The 26707-nt window shown below is 40.7% G+C and overlaps 3 protein-coding genes across 11 annotated transcripts in view; 2 read left to right on the top strand and 1 right to left on the bottom strand.

Annotated features, from left to right (window-relative positions):
- Positions 1 to 6224, bottom strand: part of ARFIP1 (ARF interacting protein 1) — a 45104-nt gene extending 38880 nt beyond the window's left edge. For 4 of the 7 annotated variants that reach the window (XM_082051869.1, XM_082051871.1, XM_082051872.1 and 1 more), the window contains exons 1-2: positions 3313 to 3333; positions 1660 to 1739 (exon numbers count right to left, since the gene is read on the bottom strand). In XM_082051869.1, the coding sequence (XP_081907995.1) occupies positions 1660 to 1739; positions 3313 to 3322 (90 nt within the window). In that variant the 5' untranslated portion in view covers positions 3323 to 3333. Of the gene's footprint in view, positions 1 to 1659; positions 1756 to 3312; positions 3334 to 6058 lie in introns of those variants that run through there. The other 3 variants (XM_082051870.1, XM_082051873.1, XM_082051868.1) reach the window with 3 other exon arrangements.
- A 1113-nt stretch (positions 6225 to 7337) lies between these two features.
- On the top strand, positions 7338 to 8873 carry TIGD4 (tigger transposable element derived 4; the record flags this gene model as incomplete). Its single annotated transcript, XM_082052167.1, has 1 exon — positions 7338 to 8873. The coding sequence occupies one exon, from the start codon at positions 7338 to 7340 to the stop codon at positions 8871 to 8873; it is 1536 nt and encodes a 511-aa protein (XP_081908293.1).
- A 17636-nt stretch (positions 8874 to 26509) lies between these two features.
- The window catches only part of TMEM154 (transmembrane protein 154), a 42192-nt gene continuing 41994 nt past the window's right edge, over positions 26510 to 26707 (top strand). For all 3 annotated transcript variants that reach the window (XR_014183941.1, XR_014183942.1, XM_082051433.1), the window contains exon 1: positions 26510 to 26696. Coding sequence is in view for 1 of the 3 variants with exons in the window: in XM_082051433.1 (XP_081907559.1) it covers positions 26630 to 26696 (67 nt within the window). In the remaining 2 variants the exon portion in view is untranslated. The remainder of the gene's footprint in view (positions 26697 to 26707) is intronic.

Below are 26707 nucleotides of genomic sequence, written 5' to 3'. Positions count from 1 at the left end.
CTGTGAGCCCCAGAGTGTCCCATCTCCCAGCCACAACACATCCCTGCCACTCACCTGACTGCACAGTAAACAGACTCAGCTCACTAGCCTGAAAACAGACCTTTTCACCAGGTTCATTTCCCACAGTTGCAGTGCAATGAGGTCAGACAAGTACTACAGACAGGAACTGAGCAGCTGAAAAACGGAAGTGGCATGAACTGCTAATTCGGCTCAGACATAACAAGAAATCACCACCTGCATTTTAGTCAACAGTCTACAAAGAACAAGTCCTTGCCCTTTTTTTTCCTTTTTGCCCTTTACCCCTATCTCTTCCCCCACCTCTTCCCTGGGCCAGAACAATGTATTTGTACAGCAAACAAGATAGCTGAAACGTAGCAGGTTAAAAGAAGGCGACCTATGCCCAAAAAGGGGATGGGTAATTTTTCCACTCAAATTGGTTCTCCAACACAGTTCATCACACAGCTCCATCTCTTGTACCTACAAAACAGAGGGGGTAATAATGCAATAAAACACTACTCAGATGAAGGACGGCTCTCAGCCACAGCACCAGCTTACTTCCGCAGCACAGCATCTCAAAATACTGTAGCTGCAGTCTACTGCCAAAACCACTGGCCATTTCTTTTTACTTCTGGATGCATGTTCCTGCAGCCTCACACAATCCTGGCCAGCTTACTGATCTGAGAGAAAACTGAGACACCAGATCACAACAGTATTCCATTAGAACAGTGAGTATGATTGCTGACTGAAAGTGTCCCTTTGGCAAGCGCAGCCCATAGCTGATTTAAACCAAGTACATAAAGAAACTGCATCCTCAGAAGAAAATCTATCATATGTAGGAAGACTCTAAAGTAAACACAAAGTTCCTAAATTTGCATTGATGTATTAGGCATTAATGAAATAAGCACTATGGAAAATCATGAAGGATATTTTATATAGAAAAATATATTAATCCTTTAGTAACTTTTTTAGCACATCTTAGTTTGCAAATATCAGATTTAGAGATACACTAAATATCTATGGAATCACTATTCCATTTTTTATAAAAGTTTAAAAACAATTCACTGGTATTGAATCTCTAACAGCCATAAAGTCAGCATTGTGTTTTTTCATTCTCACTCTAGAGCAGCCAGGGAAACATTTACTCTTTACCTTTCTGAAACAGCCTCCCAAACACATCCAATTGGCTAAATATTACTGAGAACCTTAGGAATTTGTTCATTATTTTAAAAAGTCACAGACTTATTTACTATGAAGATGCAAGCTGTATCTACTCCCAAGAAAAAAGATTCACCACTGCAGCAGAAGACAGAATGCATTGTTAAAGTGAGGTTACACAGAAACTGCTGCCTTTCAAGTACCAACTCTTGTTTCCCGCAGCACCTACATATTTCAGACTTCACCCCACCTAAATCTATTCAGCTTATAAAACAAATACCACAGCACGGCAAAAGACTACTGGTTGAAGTAATCCTTTGTTATTAACTAACTGGGTTGCTCTTAATAGCATCTCAAAACCAAACCCACCCATTCAAGATAACATGCATGAACTCATATCCCCACACTAACTTTACTGTGCCATGTATACCAGAATTTTTGGCAGTCTGAAACTGTTGCTGGGATTGGTTGATTTTTACAGTAACAAACCATCCACCCAATCACCTCAGAGTCAGACTGGACCTCCTCTGCAGCTGGATGAGATTCATCAAGTGTTGTGGATTCATTGCTGCGTTCTGACATACCTGAAAATAAAATAGGTTTGGCATGCATTAATTGATGTGACAGGAGCTGGATGCCACACCTTACAGAAACGAAAGCAGGCTTTCAGAAAACTTTTATTTTATAAGTTCTGCTAAAGCAAAAAGAAACATCTCTTTTGATGACAACCGGGTCTTTAGCTATCCAAAATCTAACCAGGACTAGGAACATAGTCTAGCATAAACTCCCATTGCCAAAGCAACCTTCCCTGCACAGACAGCTAAGTTTGCAACATAAACCCCAGCAAATCAAACAAGGTTCTGCAGCTGATATTTACTGTCACCTGTAATAACACACTGACTGTATCCTACCATTGCAAAGATCCAATTTTGTTAAGACATGAGATTTAACGAAACATCGCAAGTCCTATCGATGCTAAGTCACTGGAACCTAGTAAGCTGTTCAGTCTGTTAACTAGAAACAGAATCTCATTCATTTTATTCTCAAAAAGATCTCATGAAAGTCAGTAACACTGAGCACACACACAAGAAAACAACTCTGAGCAGAGCAATCATGAAAGCTAAGTTAACTAATTTAGCCTAAATAAGCAAAGTATCTAAACTTGATTTCAAACAGTTGGTATCTACAAGTGACATTACAATTCACTCAGCTGTTTGAGAGAAGGAGACAATAATTAAAAATTAAACAGAGCCTGTCAGTATTGAGTATAATCACACATGACTTCAGTTAATTAAGTCTTGCACTATTTTATATACATTCAGCCAAATATCAGATTAAGAAAAATTATATAGAGAGAACCATTTATATTGTATTTCAGTTTCCCAAGCTATAAAGCATTTTAATTAAAGCAAATAATTAATAAGGTAAGCAGCTCACATGATAAGGGAAATAAAATAAGGACACAAAAGCTGAGAAACTGAAACACGTAGATCATATTGCACTAGATAACCTATTACTTTAGTTTGGAAAGCCAAATATGTAAAGTAAGGTATTTTCTCCATTAAAAAAAAAAAAATCATTCACTGAATTAAGTTCAGTTTTTCTCCAACCAATACAAAGTCCATTTCAAAGGACTTGAAGAATGATAACGTCTTCATGTACCTTTCTTAATTTTCTATAATTCTTTTGAATATGAAAGACCATACAGCGGAGGTGCTGTTTACCCACACAGTCCTGCCCAAAATCCGTTCATCGTTGAAAACCACCTCCATGCTTAACAGCTTATTTCTGAGCAGATAAAGAATTTCCATTGTGGACTAGAAGAATAAGTGTGATTTCTTTGCTCTGCTGGTTAAACAAGAAAATAAATTCATCATGCAGCACAGTCTTAGTTAAAACAATCTGTACCTCAATTTTACCACATTAGTAATTCTGGAGTTATGTTTGTACCCCACATACAAACTTACACACCATGGCAATGCTGTTTAAAACTACTAAATGCTATAAGGAACAAAAATATTTTCTTGATAGCATTAAGAACTCTTAACAACCTAATCTAGAGGCATAAACCATCTCACAAACCCATGCAAAAGACACAGCGTAAAGACAAATAATTCATATTGTAAACAAAAATTCACCATTTGTGTTACAACCTACCCTCACCCATTTTTCTGTAAAGTATTTCCTGCAAGCAGTATCAACACTTCCAACACAGCTCTGCCGGATCACACTGACCAACTTCAAAACATAAGAAGGTAAAAACTGTAGATTAAAGGTGGCTTTTGTAAAAAGTTTAACTGTATATTCTAGTTTAACTATAGAATTCCCTGATGACTGCTATATAGCAAAAAAAAAAAAAATGGGAACGTAAACATCAAATGCCGGATGTAAGGATAAAAAAATTTCTACATGTTTACAAAGATTCAGAAGATAGTATGTGTATGTGAATTGTGGCAAACATGACATCTATATACATATATTCCTTTTATTTAAGGTTCCATTTTATAAATACATATAGATTTTTGTATCTCAGTAGTTCCCGATTTGCTCTTGCAGGTGTCAGAGAAAGGGACATTCTTTAAGAGCTTGATAATCTTCAGTACAGTATGAATTCCATGTACCAGGACACTAAGGAGCATGAACTGCAATTACAACAACTCAGAGATGTTCTACATGGAAGAAACATGTCTGATCCATATTCTGAGAGAAATTTAAGCCAAAACCCTGCCCTCCTCACTCCTGCCCCTATGAATTTCTTGTGTTTCTTTTGTTGATTTTTTGTTTGGTTGGTTGTTTTTGTTGCCCCCCCCCCAATTCTGCAAATCCACACAAATACTTGTACCAGAGTAGAAGAGAAGAGACAGAATAGACTGAGAATCTTCCCCCCATGGCAAAGACACCTCAAATGCATATTAGATTACAACCTCAGTCATTTTAAATTCTGCTTACCACAAATAAAACCACACAAGTTTTAAGTCCTGGGGATTTATATACCATTACTTCAACTGACAAAGTAAAAAGTAAAGCAAACCAAAAAGTTATTAACAACATACTAAGCATCCTGTAAGATGAAGACTTCCGAGACATTTAACCAATTATAATTAGTGGTTATACAAGGACGCTTATGAATTTGGTTTTTTATATGAGAAGTCCATATTTGCTTATTCATGCATCTATGAGTTAAATGTAATCAACAATAAATTAATCTTGAATAAGGGATTTATTCTTAACATAATTACATTACTTCAGTAAATTACTTATGGTCTTGGAAACAAGAACCATGGGATTCTCAATAATTACACCTGTTTTTCTAAGCAGTATGTGCAGGCTCCTTAAGTTTTTCCCTTATATTAATTGCCAAAAAGGTAAAAGCAAGATATCTTCTCTCCAAATAAAGTTCACTACACACTTTTGTTGTTGTCTTATTACTCCACACACAGATAAGAATTAAAGGTTTTTGTAACACTGCATAAAATGCAAGCACTGGTGGAAAATAATGATAACACATATTTTCTTAATTTCATTTTCTAACTAAGAACACTACCCCTTATTCTTGACAAGATCACGATCAATTGCTTTTTTTAAAGAATTTGAAGAACTGCATTAAACACTTTCTGCTCTGATCACACCATAGTTTTCTCTTTATGCTCTTGAATTCCCTGGCTGCTCCACTTGCAAGATCTAATTATGCTTAAAAGTTACACAATCTGATGGAGATAAACACTGGAGAACAGAACCTTCCACACTTCCTACTCCAGGTCAACCTGTCCCATGGCACTTCAGCACTCTGCCCCTGTCCAGATTACCTAAAGCATGGGCTCCCGTTATGGTTCCAACTTCTACCGAAACAGAAAAAAAGCAGCTGATCAAGATACTGCCTCAGCTTACAATTTTTCTAGCCTAGTATTCTTCCGTACTATTTATTCCTTGCATTTTAACTGTGTGTGTGCACATACGTATATACAAAAACATATACATGATTCAGACAGCTGTTTAGTTTTGGGAGTTGCACTGATCAAATTACATCCTTCTCCAGCTCTGCAAGCCAACCATTTTTACCTTTTCTGGAGAATCAACACTTAGATAACAAAGCCACTGACTGCAAGTGCCAGTTCCACCAAGCATGAAAAGATGACATTGAAAATACATCCAGTTCAGGGGATGCAAAACGAAAAGCTATGAGGAGGGTTCAGTCAACAATGAGAGATCAGACATGTACTCTAAGCAACACTAGAAGAATTGCTCATAGTTTGTAAACAATACTAGATGCAACATCTGCTTGTCACAACACCACACTGTTTCCATGTTTTAACAATAGTAAGCCAGCTGCAAAAGACAAATTGGAACACTTAAAACAATAATTGTCAGGGTGTGGAATAAGCCCCAGGGGCATAAAATTTATGCAATATCTACAGTGTTTTCCTCCACCAGCAATCACCTTCCCTTTCCTTCTCATGAATCCCAGCTTCTACCAAGCTCAGGCTCTGCCCGCCGTCTCCGGGCGCCCACCACCCCCTGGGGCAAGGACCTTCCCGCGAACCCCGCAGACAGACGAGGAGATGGGCAGACCCCCCCAGCACCGCGCTCCCGACCCCTACGGGAAGGGCACCGCCCGGCCGCCGGCCCCTGGGGCGGTGGGAAGCGGGCGGGAGCAGCCCCCGGTGGGCCCCGCTATGGGCTGCGGGCTCCCCTCACGCCGCTGACAGGCCCAGCCCCCCGCATCCAGGGGCTGCCGGGGAAGCAGATGCCGTTCCCGCGGTGCGACACGTAGGACGGGACGGAAGGGAAGGGAAGGTGAGGCCTCCCCGCCCCGCTGCAGCGAACGCCGGACTGGGCTGGGCTGGGCCGGGCCTGGCCTGGCCTGACCCGACCCGAACCCGGGGCCCAGCGGCCCGCCCCTCACCTGCCGGCGGCGCTGCTGCCGCCCCGGAGGCGTCTTGCTGAGGGAGAAAGCAGGGCGGCACGGAGGAAGGAAAAGGGGGAGGGAGGACGCCGGGCGGGGCAGCACCGCTGCCCCCTCTCCAGCTTTATTTTCTTCCTCCTCCGGTACCAGCAGGAGCCGGAAGCGCTTGGCCGGAAACGCAGCTGAAGGCGGCCTCGCCGGGGAGTTGCGGCGGGCAGCGGCCTCTCTAGGCTGCGGCAGGGATGTCTATGGTCGCCTCCTGGCCGAGCGGTAGCCATGGCAACCAGAGCCGCGGCCGCAGCTCCTCGCCCGCTGACAGCGGCTCCCGCCCGCTCCTGCCGCGCCGGGGTTGTGTTACCGCCCGGCCGGGGCCTCTGGGGGCCGAGCGGTGCGGAGAGGCGGCCGCGGGGCGCTTCACAGAACCCCAGAATGTTAGGGATTGGAAGGGACCTTGAAAGATCATCTAGTCCAACCCCCCTACCGGAGCAGGAACACCTAGATGAGGTTACACAGGAATGCGTCCAGGCGGGTTTTGAATGTCTCCAGAGAAGGAGACTCCACAGTCCCCCTGGGCAGCCTGTTCCAGTGCTCTGTTACCTTCACTGTGGAGAAGTTTCTACTCAAATTTAAATTGAACCTCCTGTGTTCCAGTTCATACCCATTGCCCCTTGTCTTATCATTGGTTGTCACCGAGAAGAGCCTGGCTCCACCCTCGTGACACTCACCCTTTATACATTTATATACATTAATCAGGTCACCCCTCAGTCTCCTCCAAGCTAAAGAGACCCAGCTCCCTCAGCCTTTCCTCATAAGGGAGATGTTCCACTCCCTTATCATCCTCATTGCCCTGTGCTGGACCCTCTCCAGCAGTTCCCTGTCCTTCTTGAACTGAGGGGCCCAGAACTGGACACAATATTCCAGATGTGGTCTCACCAGGGCAGAGAAGAGGGGGAGGAGAACCTTTCTCGACCCACTAACCACCCCCCTTCCAATACACCTCAGGATGCCGTTGGCCTTCCTGGCCACAAGGGCAAAGTGCTGGCTCATGGTCATCCTGCTGTCCTTTAATCCTTGGCGAGATTGAACTGTGCAGCCCTGGCGTATGTGTGCCAGCTGCAACTGGGAGGCTGCCCCTGCCCCTGCCAAGTGCCATGCCCGTGAGATCAGAGCACCGCCTTGAAAACGAGCCTTACGGAAAGCGCCAGCAGCCCGAAGCAGCAGAGTGGGAGCGTGCCTGCCCGGCGTGGGTGTGCGCGCCTGGGACGGGGAGCTCGGTACCATGGCAGAGGCTTCAGGGAGCCCTCCTCCACAACCGACAGTGAGGAGGAAAAAAAGCATATCTATTGAGGAAAAAATTGACATCATAAATGCTGTGGAAAGCGGTACGAAAAAGGCAGACATCGCAGCCAAGTATGGCATAAAGAAGAATTCCTTGTCTTCAATTATGAAGAATAAAGAAAAAGTTCTGGAAGCCTTTGAATCTTTACGATTTGATCCTAAAAGAAAAAGACTAAGGACTGCTTTTTATAGCGACCTGGAGGAGGCACTGGTGAAGTGGTACAGGATTGCTCAGTGCTTGAATGTGCCAGTAAATGGTCCTATGTTGCGCCACAAGGCTAATGATTTTGCCCAGAAGCTTGGACATAGTGATTTTAAATGCAGTAATGGCTGGCTCGATCGTTTCAAGTCAAGGTATGGCTTAGTTTTCAGAGCTCATCCTATAGAAGCAGCTGCTACTACAGTGGATGCTCCAACTCTTTGGTGCCAAAATATTCTTCCTTATTATTTAAATGATTATCAGCCAAAAAACGTGTTTTATATACAGGAAACTGGTTTGTTATATCAGATGTTACCGCATAACACATTTGCATTTAAAGGGGAAACTTGTTCTGTAGGTGAAGTAAGCAAGAAGAGAATAACTGTAGTGGTGGGTACAAATATGGATGGCTCTGAGAAACTTCCTCTGCTTGTTATAGGAAAAAACAAGAGTCCTCGCTCTTTCAAAGATGTATTGTCACTCCCTGTGGATTATGAAGCAAATGATATGGCGTGGATGACTTCAGAAGTGTTCGAACAGTGGATGCGTAAACTTGATGACAGATTTCGAGCACAGCAGCGACGAGTAGTTATTATTGTTGATTCTCTCCCAGCTCACCCAGAAGTAAAGAACCTGAAGTCTGTCAAGTTAGTGTTCCCTCCTCCAGACTCTTCTTCGAGTATAGCTGTGAAGCAAGGGGCTATCAGAAGTCTGAAGGTTAAATACAGGTGCTGCCTTATCAAGAGATTTGTTGACTGTGTAGAAGGTAATAAAGAGTTTATGCTGACTCTTCTCGATGCAATTGAGATGTTGCACCTGTGCTGGAGGAAAGTAGCACCAAAGACTATTGTAAAAAGTTATAATGAAGCAGGATCCAAATTAGAAACCCAGGCAAATGATAATGACACAGAGGTTGGAAGTGATTTTGATTTGATTGCACATGCACAGGCAGCTGGAGTGGAGTTTCCAGAAGATTTGTCTTTGGAGGAATATGCAGCTCTAGATGATGGCTTGGTAACTTGTGAAATGCCCACAAATAACAAAAGAATGTGTGCCAAAGAAGGTGCATCAGATAAACCTGGGACATTTGTTGGTGATGAAGATGAGGATGAAGCTGATCGATTTCAGGGAGCTGAACAGCCTTTACCATCAAAACATGAGGCTTTGAGTGCTTTAGATACCCTTCGAAAGTTTCTCAGAAGTCAAGACACGAATAATATTTTTCATGACTCCTTAGCTGACCTGGAGAATTTTATTCAACATGTAGCATGTAAATAAATATTTTAGTAAAATGTGAAAGCATGTAATGGAAAAAAAGGAATTGTATAAGTAAACAAAAATAGGCAGTTTAATAATTGTTGCTGCTATGTCCTCTAGCATGTCTTGCTCAGGTGCCTAGATGTACATAATGAAAGAAATTTGAAATTATGAAAAAGGGCTGTGAACTGAAGTTTTCCACAAAATCAGGTGGAAAGAACACAAAATTTGGGGTGGAGAGAGGAAATAAGTTGAACCTTTAAAATTATAACTGCAGTATGCACAATGGAGGCAAAAGCAATTCTTTGAGCAGTTTGGTACACTCGGAATGAACTGGTGCCCACTTGGAATTCTTTCTTCAGGAAAAGATTAGCACTTTTTCACATCGATAATTTCACCAGTGTCTCTGTTATTGTTGACAGTGGAACAATAAATATTTATCAGATTGGTGCTTTTGATGCTTAAAAAATTGAGTAACACAGAAAATATGTACTTAAGTTCTGAGGACTAAGGGCTTTTTAAATTTTTTTTTTTTGTCCTTGTTCAAGAATTCTGACCACAGTTTATTCTTGCAGCTGATGGTGAACAGCAGAAAGTTACCAGCATTGTATGTGCTTTGTTTTCTTAAAGCTGTTCATGTGTGGATACACACAAATGGCATCATAATTTATCCAAGAGTCAAAAGACAAACAAACCTTTATTTGGTCTTTGAAGAGGTCAAAAAGGAAGGTCATTCTCTCCTTCTCAGCCTTTTTGGTATTTGGATTTGATGTAGGTCCTTCTGTGCAACTCCATTTACTACACTAAATACAGAAAAATATCAGCTTATGCATCACCTGCACTCAAAACCTTACTGAACTCTTGATTTATTTACTATACTTGAAGGCTTTGCTGTCAGATTCAATGCACCAATGCAGTTCAGCGTTATCAGTGCCATTAAGAGGGGTGCTGTTTGCATGACTACAGTGTGAAGTGGAGTAAATCACAGTATGTTTATACATCTTCAAGTATGGGGTTCAAGCAGTGTAACTATCCCAGAGCCAAAAATCTCAGTTTGTTTGAGACATACTGTTAGTGACTTTTTTCAAAACCCGTTTTAAAGATTTTCCTCCCACAGAGGCCAGCGGAGGATTTTTCTGTAGTAATTTTTTTATTTAAAATCCATGGTTTGCTTTGCATCAGCATCTCCTACTACAAATAAGTTCAGGAAAAGTTTCTATTATCCACATAGTAAATTTGTATATTGTTTAAAATTCAGCTCCATTATCCCAGGATCCCAATAAGGAGACTCCTGTTTCCTTCTAAGAGAATTCTGAGTGTGAAAGTGTGGATCTGAGTGAGAAAGACTTGCATAAGTAAGCAGCAGGTCTTGGTTAAGCAAGTGTTAGATTTACAAGAAGTGTAGTTCTTTGCAAGATGAGGTGTAGAAAATCAGGAGATAGGAAATATCATTAGCTGATGACAAAGGAAGTAAATTACTGAGTGCTGTCATACTCCCTCATAAAATCAGCAGGAAGGATTTACTAATTTGGCCTGGACTTTGTTTTAACAAACATACAACCCATCAAAATCCTGTATATTTAGAGAATATATGACTTTTCCCAGCCTCTTCATTCATTCTGAGAAGCCAAGGTAAAATTCACTCACTAAAACAATTTTTTTAGGTCAGACACTTTATATTCTAACACTATAGCTTTCAAAATTATTTAGGAGCCCAAATCTTTCTTTTCGCTTGGGTTTTGGTCACATTTATATTTGAACAGAGAACATGAAATCCATTATGAAGCTTGTTGCTACTTTAGGTGTTTGTTCATGGGGAAACGCGGACTCCTTAGATCCAAAATGCTAGCAGTGAAGAAGGAAGTGGTACACCATGTAAATGGTAGTCATTTTAGCCCATATATGCAGTTTGAGCTAGAGAATTTTTTACACTGTGTAGGTAAACCATCAGGACACTGGCTTTTTATGTCTGGGGTGGTATCTGTTGGAGGGAGAGGGAGAATATTGCTTTAGAGTGCACTGTATTTAAAAATAAGAACCTTTTCTACAAAAGGCAGATTACGAAGGCTGTAATTTGCTTTAATACTTCAAATACTAGTTTAGACAACTAAGTGTTTTTTCCTATATGCTTTTCTACTCCATGCTATAGTTAGATAACAGTTACGTGCTTTGGCATCAAGTCAGTGAGGTCATTTTCAGTAACCCGAAGTTACTTCTAGAAATGTGAACTGAAAATATGAAGCTTTAATAATATAAGTAATTTCCAAACAGGGCCAAAATAGAAAAAAAATAAATTGGAACATAGATTTGATATAATCAAAAGCATCCTCAGAGTCATTCTCGAGACAAGTAATATATAAAATTAAGTATGCTTTTCAAAATACATCTGCATTTGAAAATTTTAATAAATACTACACTATTTCTGATTTATGTTGTGTGTGTTTCTGATTTACTGTTGTGCGTGGTTCTGGATACCTTTCAGATGTATGAACTATATCTCCATTTAAAATTGTTACTCAAAGCAACATTACCTCTAAAAGTAAAAGGAAATTAATCATTTTTTGCACCATTGCGCAAAAAGATAAGAGAGGGGGCAGTCAGAGCTTTACAGGAGAGCAATCCATATGTGCCTCTATACCCAAGACCCCTGACATTTTGATAGCAAAGCAATCTGGAAGGAGTAAATAAGTAGATTCTCATTATTTATTATGTAAGGCTTGAGAATTATAGTCTCAAATGCACAGAATCTTCACTGATTTTAGATTTTAGAAATGCCTTACTACTTTGTTAGCTAGAATTCTTAGAGTAGAAAACAGCAATCATATGCAAGTATTAATTTCAGTTAGTTTCGGACCATTTTATTTTGTTCGCTCTAGTGCCCTGGAAATTATGCTGGCTCACATAGGCATCCAGTTTTTCAATTAACAGTAGGAACTGATTTAGTAAAATTTAGCTGCAACAATTTCATAAATGTCAGTTAAATTGTAAAATATTAGTAAAACACTGTCAAGATTTTTTGGTGGTTGCGTTCAATGAAAAGGTAGGGTGAATATTGCCTACTCAACAGTTAACTAAAAACATGTGGTGGGCAACCATGGCATGCAATGACACTATTTCACATTGTTTTTCCTCCTTTCATATCAATAAAAGTAAGTGCTTTCTATTTTGGGGGGGCAATTGTTAAAGGAGGACTTCATGAAGTTCTTATTGAGGCTGTCACCAGAGAAGAGATTTTATATTTAAGCAAGGAAGTCACTATTTGTATCTAGATGTTTAATGTGACTATTTGGGGTTTCCTGTCTTGAAAATCACAACCAAAATCAATCAATCAATCCATAAGCATACAACTGTCTTTCAATTGAATTTTTTTTTTATGTGTTGAGTTTATGGCTAAATTTTTTAGAGACCCTGTTCAAAATTGTAGCAATATAGGTATTTATTGGATGTAGCCATCTGCTTTGTGCATTCAAGACAGGGAACTGCCTGACAATTGGACTGAAGTTCGTACTTTTTATTGATGCATTCATTCACAATAGAAAAATCTTTGCAACAGATGAAAAGATAACAGTGTTATGTCAGACAGCCTGTTTTTACACACAGCTTTTATATTGCTAAAGCGGAGATGTACAGAAATGTGATTCCCTTTTACTGATGTAACTAGCTGTGATATAACCACATAATTGTTATATGAGATTACTAATTCAAGCATAGCTCATTGCCTTACTTGCTAGTACAGTTACTCCATTTGAGATGTATTTTCTCTCTTACAGCCAAAGCTGTTTAATTATATCAGTCTTTTAAACCATACAACTTTTTGATATCTGTGTTACCTCTGTTCCTTGAATGAAACGGAAAACCGTAAATTACAAATTACTCTGATCAGTAAAGTGGACAAATACCACATTGAATTACCAGATCTGCTGAGTGAGAAGATGCCATATTTACAACAATTTTTTAAATGCCTTACTGCGTTTTGCACTATTTCAGCTGGAAGCCACCTTCTTCCTAAGCAACTCTGGCGCAACTTTTCTGCCTTGTGCGTGAACAGCACCAAGGGGAACAGGTCAGTCCCCTCACCACAATCTGTGCGAATTGTCAGCCTGCATGCAGGTCGTTGGCCACGTCGCCGGGGAGGTGAGCTCCAGAGCTGGTTTGCATCCTCCACTTCTGCATTTTTGTTGCTTTGTGTGCCTGTGCGAGCACTTGGTGATGATCACTGAGGTAGTGACTCATCTGTCTGGGAAAGCTGTGGTCTGATGGGGTCATGCAACATCACCTCAAGTGCCAAATTAAACACTGTTCATAATATATTTGTTAAAGAAATGTTCTTGACCCTAGATTTCCCCTTGTCTCAGACATCTAGGCTTAATAAAACAGTTTAATCAAAGGATAACAAATAAATTGAAAAGTACAGCAAAGAAACAGTCTAGACAGGGTGCCTCTCAAGAAGAAGGACCCTGAGACAAAAGCAGCTTGGGCTTTTAAACCCTCACAATCTATGCACCCTCTCTTCACGTGTCCTTCACGTGCTGTCCACATGCTTTTTGGTCCAATGGTAATTCTGAGTCTCGGGGCTTCTTTGTTTCTCACTGGATTCTCTTTCTCCAACCTCCAGACAGCTTTTTACTGTTCTTATCTAAATGGTTTGCAGCCTCTGCTGACAGTTTCTTCTTTGTCTCCTGGTGCAGGTCTTCAAGACTTCCATCAGTGAGCAACCAAGTTAAGAAAAGTTCACAACTTGCAGCCTGGAATTCCAGCGAGCCTGGCCACTCATGCTAAGTTTGGTGCTCATGCAAAAATAGGTTATTCAAACAAAAGAATGCAGCTAAAATAATAGAATACAATTTAAAAGTTAGTTTGATTAAGCTTATTCTGTAACATATTGATCAGCTGTTTCAAAACTCTGCAGGACCTGGGACTGCTGACAGAGACATCCCAGGAGGGTGGTAAGAGGTCTCAGCTCTCCTGGTCCCTGCTCAGTAGCAAAGCTGGAGAGCTCTACTCTCTGGAGAAGTTCTTAGAAAACACTTGCTGTTCAAGAAGGATTACTTCAAAGTCTGATAAATGGTTGCTGGATTTCTCATCTGAAGTCATCCACTTATCCTAAGACGTGCTGAGGGCCTGCCACCATGTCATGCGTACAAGGCGACCGCTTACTGAAACCACTGCTTTTCTTCTAGCAGTGGTGGTGTCTCATACGTGTAAGCTGTATAAACAATGGAACATTATATTTTGCTATTCAAAATTGTATTTCTCTCCTCTTCCATCTTATTTCATCCATTGCCTTCCATTGTTTTATATTAATTGTAATCCTGCTAATTCTAGTGTTGATGTTAGGATCGTTAGAACCTTCTGACAAGCTGTTTTTCCCCTTACTTTCCCTGTTTCTAATATTATGTTCTGCAGGTGGTATTTTTGAATCATCACATGTAGCAGTAAATATCACCCTCTTGGTACACAGTCTCATGATCTCAGGCCTTAATTTCTCCATTGCTGTATTTAGTGGCCTTCCAAATTCCTTGCTTCATTTAGCTGAGAACATTTAGTATGTCCATATTTCTGTTTGTCTTTTCTTTTTGTAGAGCAGGGTCAGCAGTACTTTTTCCAGCAGTTGCCCAGGATGTCTGAGTGAATTGGTAATAAAACATGCAATCTTTTTCTCCTTTCAGGTGTCTCTGTTTCTTCCTTCTGTCAGTGGCCCTTTCTGATCTGTACTTTTGAGATTCTCATTTTGACATTTAGTATCTTCATCTAAACCATTCCCTTTTCTCTTTCATCTCTTACCTTTATCTGCCTGTATAGCATCCTTGGCACAGTTAGCTTCTACATTTCAATTTCTAAATATCGAACCCCTAACCTCAGCTCTTTAGATCTTTCTTTCTTCCTGTTTTACTGGACCCATCTAATGTTTAAACTACATTTCAAACTCCCTTTTCCTCCTTTCCATGATTAGTTTTCAATTTCCCTTCTCCAAAAACAAGTATTTAACTCTTTCTGGAGACAACCAGTTTTTTACTTTCTATTTTACTTGGTGTGTCTTCATGATACTCTTAGATCAAAGATTATATATTGATTAAAAGTATGTTATTTTCCCTAAATTTATCTTTTTGTATTTTGTTTTCTCCGATTCTTTATTCCTAGCACTTTCAAGTCTTTGCTTTGCTTGAGCCTTTTTTTTGCACTTGTGATCACCAGCATTTGATTCATTTTTTAAGGTTGCAACAAAAAACAAACAAACAAACCAGACAAACAAACAAACAAACCCCCACACAAACAAAACCTGCACAAAGAAAGATATCAGGGCTAATATTTTTACATAGCTAACCATATTGCAATGTCACATAAAACAAATCAGAGGAAAGCCAGCTCAAGCATTAGCTAGTTTATATCAATGTTTTAATTTTAATTTACATTTTTATTGTTTATTTTCACTCTGATTTTTCCTATTTTAGTAGTTCTTTGTGTGTTGTCAGATGTATATGTCCTGTTTGGCTTTGTAGCCAGCCCATGTGGCCTGAGTTCATGGAGAAAAGCAGGTAGATCATAAAAACGGAGCCAAGGTCCTGGTCCATTCAGATTCCCCTGCAGGAATTTAAGGAGAGCTTGTGACGCAGGTTAAGCAGAACTTTTCATTCAAAATCAATATTTAGAGTCCTCTGAAAGTCCACATCCATACACAAATTAGCCACAAAAACTTATTTGAGAGACAACACCACAGCTTGCCTGAACTTAGGGTGGCAAGAAATTACCACCCATAATTCAGCTTCACTTCAAAATTAATTGATATGAGAGTTTGTTTGTTTGTTTGTTTGTTTGTTTGTTTGTTTGTTTGTTTCCCAGAGCTAAGGAGACATGATCTACGTAAACCATGTGTCACCACAGTGCCCAGGGATTCGGTATTCAGTAAGCAAACAGAAATTTGCCTAGAGACAGAGGAAGGCTGAAACAGCATTTCTGGGTAAGAGCAGTAATTCTTTATAGTCTAGAAGTTGCAGGAACAGTCAGATGAGCTTGAAAATTGACATGGCATTTCGGAAGTTACTGAGAGAGACTTTGTAGTGTGGCCTTGGGATTTCTGAGTTAAAGAGATACTTATTATTTGCAGTTCCAAACAACTACTGAACTATTCTTGAAAAGCTGGCTTGATGGATATCGATTTTACAGGTCTGAGAAAATGTGGCAAAGCATTGCGTGCACATTCAATGCATGGCACAGACAAACATTATAATTAAATTCCAGCAGAGACAGACCCTCTGTTCCCTGTGAGAGCTGAGGGTGACCAGACGCAGTGCATACCTGGTGAGCGTCTGCACAGAAGCAGGAGCAGATGCGGTGTACGCTGTAGACATGCAACAGCAAGACAGAAAAGACAAGTACAGGCAGACAGAGCTACAGGCTCTCAGCTTTGGTTGTTGAATGACTATAAAGGACTCTTCTATGCCTTATCAGAAGTGCTTTCCCTACATGCCCCATTATCAACCCAACTTTTTCAAAAGCAAAGGAAAGCCTCTTATGAACTGAAAGCTTTTCAAGATTTGATAAGTTCTTGCCAGTTTGGCATTGTTGTGCTTCATACCCTTGAAGCACACAGAAGTTGGCAGCAGAAACCAGAACTACAAAAGGTAAAGCTGAACTAAATGCATAAGGAAGCTTGTAGGTCTTTATGTCACGTTCTTACCCGGCTTTTACTCAGCCCATGTGGAGTTGGCAGCATTAATACAAGGGGCCACCTGTAGAGTTCCCCCAAGTCATACAGCACCTTCAAAGATTTGTTAAAACCTAATTTAGTACCAGCAGTTTGCTCACTGCTGCTCACAGGAGAGCGTTTGGCAAACATAATGCTTGGATAGTTAGAAACCATCTTGCAATTGCATCTTAAATATTCATGGTTAAATAGCCACTGAGAGCTTTAGGAAAATAACAGAACTTGATAATTCCCTAACAATAGCTACACTATTATGCATACCCAGCCTTAATGCACATGTGCATCTGCAAACCTGTATTCTTATTTAAATGCCTGCATTCACAGTGTTGATCTGTTGAGGTCTAATACTGGGGTGGCAGATATCATCCTGGACAATAAGATTATATGAAATATACATTAATGTAAGCTTCCTAAGGGATTATTTAGAATGGAGATTAGGGAGCTTTATGAATTTAAAACTTCCTTTGTATTTCTTCATCCTCTCACCTCATCTCACAAGGTGGAGAACCCAGTGGCTTGCACTGGTGCAGTCTCACAGTGGGTAACGTGATCATTTTGAACAACCTTCTTTGCGGGGAGCTCTGCTAGTGTTTGCCAGCATATTAGTCTGCAAGAATTAGGAGGAAATGCTGCTACATGTGGAAAACAGCCCTCAAGCTCCAGCCAGTGGGAGGTGTAAGTGCTGCACTGCCTCCCAAGAGGGATGAGTGAGCCTCCTGCTAGGATGCCGACTCCTCAGGCAAGGCACATATTTGTGAGGTTACATCTTCAGAAAGCAGAAATGCAGATACTGGTTTGCTTTTCATCATTCATCCTGCATTTCTCCTTCCTGTTTGCTATTCCAGCTCCTCAGAGATGAAAAATTCCCTCTCAGCCACTTGCCCAATCCGATCAGTTCTCTAGTTCAGAAAGTTGAGACAGTTCTGTGCCACCCACCCGCCTGATTTACAGGCTTTAAATATAGCTCCTATATTTGGCAGGCACCTTTTTGCTTTTTTTTTTTTTTTCGAGCACCAGATATTTGCATTCTCTAAAAGCATTTCCAGCTCTAATGGCAAAAGAATGAGTTGTGGACCTCAAATGAACTCCATGTTCCTTTCTCTGTGTGGAGATACAATTATAAGGATTTATACCAGGCAGAGATCTGGCCTTAGTGACTTTCAAGGGGGTTGTAGACTCAGGCTATGTGTGGATTGACCTTTGCAGACATGGTAGGAGACTTCCCAATTATGTGATCAGAATCAGAATGATTAACAGAAGAATTATACATTCACTTCCAGGAAGACTCTATATCCTATAGGATCATAACTGCAATTCTTTCCATCATGGGTTTTGTTACCAGGCATTAGCACTGACCTCTTTTACTCTTGATGCAGCTGCCTGTAACAGGACGAATGCCAATTCTCACAGAATTTTAATATGGCTTACCTTGTACACAGCATGCGTGCTGTGGCATGGACAGGAGCCGTAGGAGTCAAAGGCTATGGGTTTGTATAGTGCTATTAGTATATGTAATTAAGCTGCTAGCCCGTACTGAAGTATATTTCACTGTTACAACTCTGTACAGCAACTGAAAAAAATCTAATAACGGAATGCCAACTTGCAGTGCTGTCACGGATACCAGATCTACCTGAAAATGAGCTACAGCACATCTAACCCAGCTGTTTGGAAAGGATTTCTCCCCAAACCAGCCTCAAGCAGGAGGAAGGGGACAAAGGCAGCTGCTTGTATTTTAGGAAACTCAACGTTTCTACAATTTATACAAATTCATGAGGTTTCACTAAGTTACATTTTGGTAAGCTCAGCACTCACACAACATAATCAAATTCTTAAGGTTTCACTAAGTGACTGCTATATTGCAACTTAAATATGGAGCCGTTCTGTATATTGAGAAAAAATGAAGTGAATAAACACATAAACTTACTTTAACCATATAATAAACCAGCATAGTTTCTCATTAGGAATGAAGAAGGGCAGGTTTGAAAGAAACAAAAATAAAGTAGCAGAAGAGACGCAAGGCAAAATTTCTGAATTTTTTTTTCCCCCGGGTAGTCTTGCAGCACTACAGTCAGCTTTACTGAACTGAAAGTTAGGTTTGAACACAGGGTGCTGAGAAGTGGTGCTTTCTTCCATAACTCCACTCAGCATATCCCTCCTTGGCTTGTGACAGATGGCATTCTGGATTAGTAAAATATCAGGGAAAAGTATTATCACGTGCATAAAGACCTGGTCAGTGATTAAAGACACCACATGTTGGAACAGGGCACTGCTTTCAGAGAAATAAGAATTGTAGGCAAAATACCACTTGCATTGCCTACTAAAAATGAGGGTGCAGGTATGTGACTTTCCAGGTTTCAGCATGGCATCTGTATGATTTCAGATACCATGCAGAAGTTTACAAATTCCTGAAATAGAATCCTTGGCATTGCAAAGACTGTAGAAAACTCATATAGAGTTAGCAATCTCTGTGCTTAATATACAATCACACTGACAAAGGGACTTATCACATACTAGCATCTGTGCTGGTAGAACAAGTATCAACAATATAGTGCCACAGAAAATACTTTAATTGGATATTTTGTTTTAAAATGCGTTTGGAAAATATACTTAGGTCCATTTTAAATAACCACCTATGCCTCATTGCGTCAATGGTAGTTTTCACTAGCATAGAAGAGCGGGCAAAAATGCCTGCAAGACCATTGATACTTTTCTGCACAAGGGCCTAAAGTTATTATGAAAAAGCACATGATGGAAACACGGGCTGAAAGCCATTCACACAGCCTCAATTTAGTCTCTTGCTTGTCTACACATTATAAATACAATCTCTCTACAGACTATCACACTTTTTTCCTTTAATATATGTCTAGTTTTCTGCCGGATGGCGTCTCTTTGATTCCACTGGGACTATTTATATGCTTAAATATGTGCACAATTCTGCAGAGCTGGACTAAGACAGGACTGGAGGCTGCCTCCATGATTTTAAAAGAGGGCTCATAATGCTAGACTAGAACTGGGCACTTGGGTTAGGATCCTTTAAAAATATTTAAATGACCAACTAGGAAAATGCACTTTTCTGAAGTATCTAGGAACCAAACTTGCCCCAGATCAGATATCCATACTCTTGAAAGTAATTAGTGCTTATTTGCATCCTTAGGTATCTAAGTAGCTTTAAAAAAACCTCTTCTTTAATGTTTCTTTATAGTCTGGACTTTATATTAGCTATTTGTGAGGTTAAGTTCAGTAATTACAGTGAAAGTATGCAAAGGCAAAAGCAGAGGACATTTTAATGCTAGAATAGAGAAAGGGACTTAGATGGGAGGATCAAATGAGAGCTGCCACAACCAAAAAAGTATCAAGCAACATTTAAGTAGCATTATTTTAGGACATCAAAGTTTATCTTCAGATATTTAAGGTGTGGCTGGAAAAATCTCAGTACTCAAATTACAGTTTGGATGTGCCAGTGTGTTTTTTATGGTAGAGTATGACTGCAAGAATGTGCTTTTTAGATTTTATTCACTGCTCTTGAATTGTTCACAGCCAAGAAAATAACCTTCAATCAGTCAGCTGAAGCGCCCTAGAAATAAAAATAGGTGTTTAAAAAAATCTAGTTTACTTTCCCTCAAGTACCTTGTTTCTCTACTCTTCATTTTATTAATTCACCGATTATTACACCCAAGACAGATTTATGTTTATTTTTTCAGTCCTTTACTTCATCATTCTCACTTTTTATTATCTCTTCAAGAGAAACATTTCCATTTTTATAGAGTAGTGTGGGTTTTTTCCAAGCCAGATCTTAAGCTAAGACTGACTTGAAAGTGACAACTAATGAGTAGGCACTTCCATGTAAGACACACAGGACTGACATTTCATGTACAGATAATTAACCGGTTGACAGCTTTTTTCTCCCATTTAAGTTGCTGACTGTGCATCTATTCACTGAGCTGACACATGAAAGCCTGTAACCAGACAAGGCTCTGATCCGTGTGCCAGACACCCAGGCCGCGTTTATTCTCTTGCTCCCATGAGCAGAATTTCCATTTTCTGAAGTGTTTTTCTAAATTACACAGATATTCTTTTTAGCATTGCAATTGTATTGTCCATCCTGTGTCTGTCCATCCTGTATCCTGCAAGGTCTGCTCTCCTCCCATGCCCGTGCAGTCATGTCCATACAAAAAGACTTTATTCCTGATGCTGAAGACTGTAGCCAGCTCCTGTTCTGAACAGGCATTTGAGCACATTCACATTTCACTGTGAGGCATCTGAAGCAATTCGTTCCTCCCAGCTTATTGCATCCACGTGACTCTGTTTTTGGGGTCCACATCTGACAAGATGTCTTCCAAAACCTCTGGCAGGGATTGCAAGGGGACCCTCTCCTGGCAACAGAATTTTCATGCCCTAATGAACCACCTGTTCCTTAAATCAGTTTATCTTGGACTGTTTATACCAAATATGCAATTAAAATACAAGTTTGGAATACATTGCAACCCTGCAGAAAATTAACATTTAAATCATGCAGTGTCTAATTCCACCCCAGACCCTAAGTGTTGTAATGTATCATTTACATAATTATTTTCAAAGAACGAGACAAACCTTTAACTAATAACTCCCTGCACTGCTCCACAAAGAAGTAAAACCCTGATTTATTCACACATAAAAGATCAGGAAACTGACTTGAGCCCTTTTAAAAACTAATGCATTTTATTTCAGTTTCATTCTGTCATGGACCTCGAAGGATCCAAACAGAAGAGGTTAATAAATTGTAGATTTCTGTCACAACAGCAGAGTTGTCAGAATTAAGAAAAGTGCCCGAAAACTCGATTCTTGGAATTGCATTGCACAGCCCTTGGTTGCTTATCTAAGATGTCCATGGCTTCATGTCTTAAGACAACACTTTGCATCATTTAGAAATAAAGTGGGGTACAGCCGCCTGGCCCAACCACCTATGTGTTCTGTGTTAAAACTGAGAGTTTTGGGGGCAGAAGAGGGTGGGGTGCACCACTGCTGGAGTTCAGGACTACTTGGACCTTGCAAAGTTGGGACAGAGCCCTTATTATTTAGCTGCTGAAGGGAACATGAATCTGGTAGCACTGAGATAAGCACAGGCTTTCCCCAAAAACAAACCCTGAAGCTGTACTTTGGGGTGTCCATCCCACCTTTACCCAGCCTGCATTGAGACATCTCATGGAGTCTCACCTAGATTTCAATAGTAGAAGTCTTGGAAGGTCGGCGGTGAAGGAAATCCCACACTAGACTAAATGAAGGCACCGCTTGGAACTACCTTGGTCACATAATACTGCTGTGTTTCACTGGCAGTTGAAGATGACTTTGCTGACCAGCTGTTGTCCTGTCAGAAGGGCAGTCTTCAGCTGTGGAATTTGCCCAAAGTAAAGCTGAGCCCCTAGGAGGAAGCATATTTCAAAATGCAGTCAGTACTACAGTGCATCATCTATTTTAGAGTTTTACGCAAGTTACAAATGACTTGAGAAGCACTTGGCATGCGCAACATTTAAAATCCATGTACTACTTTCCAAAAAAACAGTAGAAATGAAGTGTCCAGCTACACTTTGGTGCAAGCCTGCCAGTGCCCTAGCTGTACACTGCAGTCTTTTTCATTTCAGAGAAGTTTTTTGATGTTAGGGGTCTCTCTTTCAATCCATTTTTCATTTTGTTAAAGGAAACTTAGATACAAACATCTGGATATTTTCAAGTAGTTTTGTGTTTCCTTTCTGTTCCTATTGAAGTCTCCAAAATATTTTAGCCATGATTTAATGGCCCGTGTTGGGTGAAATGAAAAAAATAAGGAAAAAACCAATAAAGGAAAATAGAAATTTACAAGCCCACTTAAACAAAGAGCTACCTAAAACTGGCACATGCTTGTTTTTATGCTTTTATTGTCACTCTCATTCTAGTTATGTTATTTTATGATACCCAGTTATGGCCAGTATCTCATTGTTCTAAGCATTGTTTTATTTTATACTGGTGGCATTGGTGTCAGAAAGGTATACATCTTTTTATTGAGCACCTCTGAGGCTGAAATAAAATGTAACTTGTCTTTTCATGTAATCCAGAATTGAGATATTTTACTGGAGAGAGAGCTTTGTCTTCTACAACTCACTCAGTTCTACAGCCCACTCTGAAACAAGTGCAACCCTGGATGTGCTTCCTGATCCAGGTCAGGTTTCTATACAAGGATGCTGGGGATTTTAGCCTTGATTCAGCAACTGGAACTTATCTGTGCAGTCCACAGAAGCACCATTGCAGCTGGCACTCAGGCTGGCTTGAGAAGATCCCTGTGGCCTTTGCAAACCCTTCTTTGCTTTGAGGAGTTTAGATAGATCGATAGATAGATAGGTAGATAGATAGATAGATAGATAGATAGATAGATAGATAGATAGATAGACAGACAGACAGATAGATAGATTTTTTTTTTTTCTTTATGTCACAGTGAATTGCAATATAGTGCAATTTCCTGTTCTTTCACAGTGACTTGAGGAAAATTTTATCTGTCTTTTCCCAACATATGTCAGAGACAGAAATAAGTCATTAAGGGACAAACAGAACCTGACTGGCTCTAGCCCTTGCCTGCACTTCAGAGCAGGCAGATTAGCTGCTGACATCTGCAGCAGACAAGCTGCCCTAGCAGGAGGTTATAACATAAACCCTATAACTAATCAGAAGCTTGCTGTGTCACTCTCAGAAGGCTCACTGCTGCTGTTGTTGTTGTTGTTGTTGTTGTAGTTTTCATAGGAAAGAGGAACAAGAAGAGCATGAGTCAAGTGGCTGCAGCATTACAAAACATTTCTGTTTTTCTGAAAATGTCACACTGATGATATTCTGTAATCTCACTGATGCAAACCTTTCTCTGATTAGGGAAGAACAATAACAAACAGCCCAGCTAGGTAGTCAGAATTCCCCTTTATAACATAAAAATCCATGAAACAGTACCAAAAGCATGTGCAGATGTTTCCAGCTGGGTAACACACATTGAAAACACCCAGGAAACTTAGTTGCCTTACCTGTGAAAAGATATTTCTTTTTGCAAAGGTGCATCGTGCATCCTAGTTAATACACTAAGCCCTATGAAACTATCAGATACAATCTAGCCCTCTTACAATAATCGTCTGTGACTGAAGCCACCTGGGCTTCCAAGTGCCCAAGTTTGTTTTGCAGCAAGGCTGCCATTATAGCTTTTGGTTTCCATATTTCCACCGTGAAGAGAGAAGCACATGGCTGAAGGTGATGACCCAGGTGAAGGAAATAACCTTGCTTCCCAGGCAGGTGAAAGGGAGTCCACTGAGAGTGCTTCAGGGGAGCATCCAAAATATCTTTTTCCTCTTTCTCTACCTTTTTTTTTTTTAATTAAAATAGTCAACTGCATGCCAAGCTGCCTTTGTATCACTCTGAAGCCTTAATTAAAATGTTATGTGGCACAAAGTCACATTTCCTGAACTTTAATTTGCCTTAGAAATCACTAATTGGGTACACACCAGGGGGTGCCTGTCTTGCTCTCAAGGGGCAGGGATGAGTTGTTAGCTAAATGTGTGTCAAAAATAGTTGATGAGAATCTGAGTGGGAAATGCTACAACTCATATAGAAAGACTGAAAGGAGAGGAAAAGAGGAAAGGGTATAGTTTTGTACATTAGAAACAGGAGATAAAAATGCAGCAAAATACATAATAATAAGTCCTTTCCTCTTTTCCCTTCCAGTCTTTCTAGCTAACCTAGGTTTTCTAGCAAGGCTGTTTTAGTAATGGGTGACTTGGGTGACTACAGAATGGGTGACTACAGAATAGGGCAAACCAGCCAAAAATGCAGGACAGGACAAACCCAGAGAAAGTGTTTGCAGCCCAGTATTGGAAAGACTGAGAGTGGCAAACACAGGAAGGAGATGGGGAAGAAACAGCAAGGAGGGTAACACATCCTTTATGCATTAAATCAATAACAGATAAAAATACTGTAAAAAAGCATGACTTTGCCTACTATTGACTAAAGCTAAAGAAAAGCTGAGGCTGGACAATAGTAATAGTCTTAGGGCTCGAGTCTATGCTCATCAAAACACAGAGAGTCCTTGCTCGTCCTGCCCCAATGGCTGATTATTGGTTTTCCCATTGCCAGACTAGACAAAGCTACAGTGCCTCTGAGCACATAGGAAATGCCTGGGTAGCCTCAATTCCTGGACTTTCATAATTGAATGCATATCCGTTAGACACTATTACTAATAATTGGAACTTTTTAAACAGGAATTGTCATTTTTTAACAGGAAAAATCTTAAAAGCATTCACAAGTCTCACTTCTAACACTTCTGTCTGGTAAGTATTGTAATGTATCGCTATGACATAATTTAAAGAATATCTCCTAGAAATATTTGTCAGTCAGTGGTTTCACAACTCTGAGCTCTTCTTGTAGCTGTAATGTTGTCACTCTGGTTTGTTTTTTTTTCTCACTGTTTTATTAAGTGCACAAACATACATTGACAATACTAAGCAACCAGTTCGGATTTTTAGTTAACTAAATCATTCAACTGTTTTATATCTATTAACAAAGTGGTCATTAAGTTAACCACTGACCCATTTCTCAGCTACTCAAGCTAAGAAACGATAGCTGATGACCTATAAAAGCATCAGTGTGTTAAGAGAAATTATTAGATGCAAAAGTAGAGCAACAATCAGTCACTTCAGCAGCTCCCACCAATCTGAACAGAAAGATTCACCAGCTTAAACTAATTCACCAGAAATCACATTTTGACACAGATTAATGTCTAGGGGAAGTACCATGAAGCTGCCATACTGGCAGCATATGTTCTTCCTTAGTTTGTTACTGGAAAATTTTGTGCAAGTATTTAAAGTGGCTCAGATCTGGGGTACAGACTCTCCTGGATTCAGAGGGATAAATTTCAGACCTAGTGCTTATTTGTACAGTGCAACAAACCAAACCCATGGTCCAACCACCACCCCACACACACGCCCCCGACTTGAGGACAGATATGGTTTAGATCCAGGTCCAAACTCTGAGCCCTGGCTAGGCCCACCCCACATAGCAAGAAGGTCAAAAATGTTGGTTTTAATGTTGAGCTCCTCCATTTCACTTATCCAGTGACACACGATACATGGAAGCCCCTGGTGAACCCTCATGTGTTTCTGAGTGAGCAGGCACTGGTGGGGCAGTGGACACAGAGGACGGGGCAGCATGGGGGGCACACAGCCATGCCCCATAGCATGCACACCCAGGGGGAGGAAAAATCAGGAGGAGGGAGGAAGGGAAGCAGGAGTTACCTTCCCCTCACCACCTCCATCATCTGCAGCACCACGGACCCCCATCCTGCTGGGCCTGAGACCTTCTGTCCCCCATCACCTACAGCCATGGTCACACGGGCATCTGAACGCTTTCCAGCTAAGCCACCTGCTTCTAACAAACAACGATATGGTTTTCTGCTTTTACCTCTTCTCTGTCTCAAACCAGCCCAAAATACTCAGTTACAGGCTGCCAAGCAAACCAGCCACTTTTCCCATTTGCTGAAGACAGCCCCACTTGGGGCTTGCCTTTTGGGATCACGAATGCATGGTGTCCCACTGTGCTGGAGGGAAAATGAGAGCTGGAAAACCAAGGCGAGGAGGAGGGACACACATGACTATTGAAATCTGCTCGCTCAACCACCCCAAAAAGCAACCTAAAACCTTCCTGCTAACACACATAAATGATCTTCTGTGTCTGATTTGTATTTGCGTGATGTTCATCCCATGACACTGCAGGTAGATGAAGACAGATGGTAGTAAAGTTGGCAGTCAAAATAGCAGCAGAGAGTAGGAGCGCGCTCACCTACAGCATAAATGTGCTTCAGCCAAGTTAGTGCTTGAAGAACAACTTTTTTTTTCTGCTTCTTCCTTTTGCAATCATTGCTTGCTTGACAGGCCCAGACGGAATTACATCACTTCCTAAAACCCATCAAAGAGAGTCCATCTCCTGAAGAAATGCAGCTCAGATGCACCCCGGCAGGAAACAGGAAATGTAAATGTTCGGGTGAAGCAGGGAGGCAGCTGAAGCACCCCTCGGGTGGGAGCACCGCCGAGGTAATATGCGAAAGCGGAGCCTCATCATGCTGTTCTCTGCCCTGTTGCTGGCCGGAGGATCTGTGGGGAACGGTGAGTAAGAA

This window comes from Streptopelia decaocto, assembly GCF_964273445.1.
Source record: "Streptopelia decaocto genome assembly, chromosome: 4".
In the NCBI taxonomy this organism is placed as follows: Eukaryota; Metazoa; Chordata; class Aves; order Columbiformes; family Columbidae; genus Streptopelia; species Streptopelia decaocto.
This window is presented reverse-complemented; position numbering and strand designations above follow the sequence as displayed.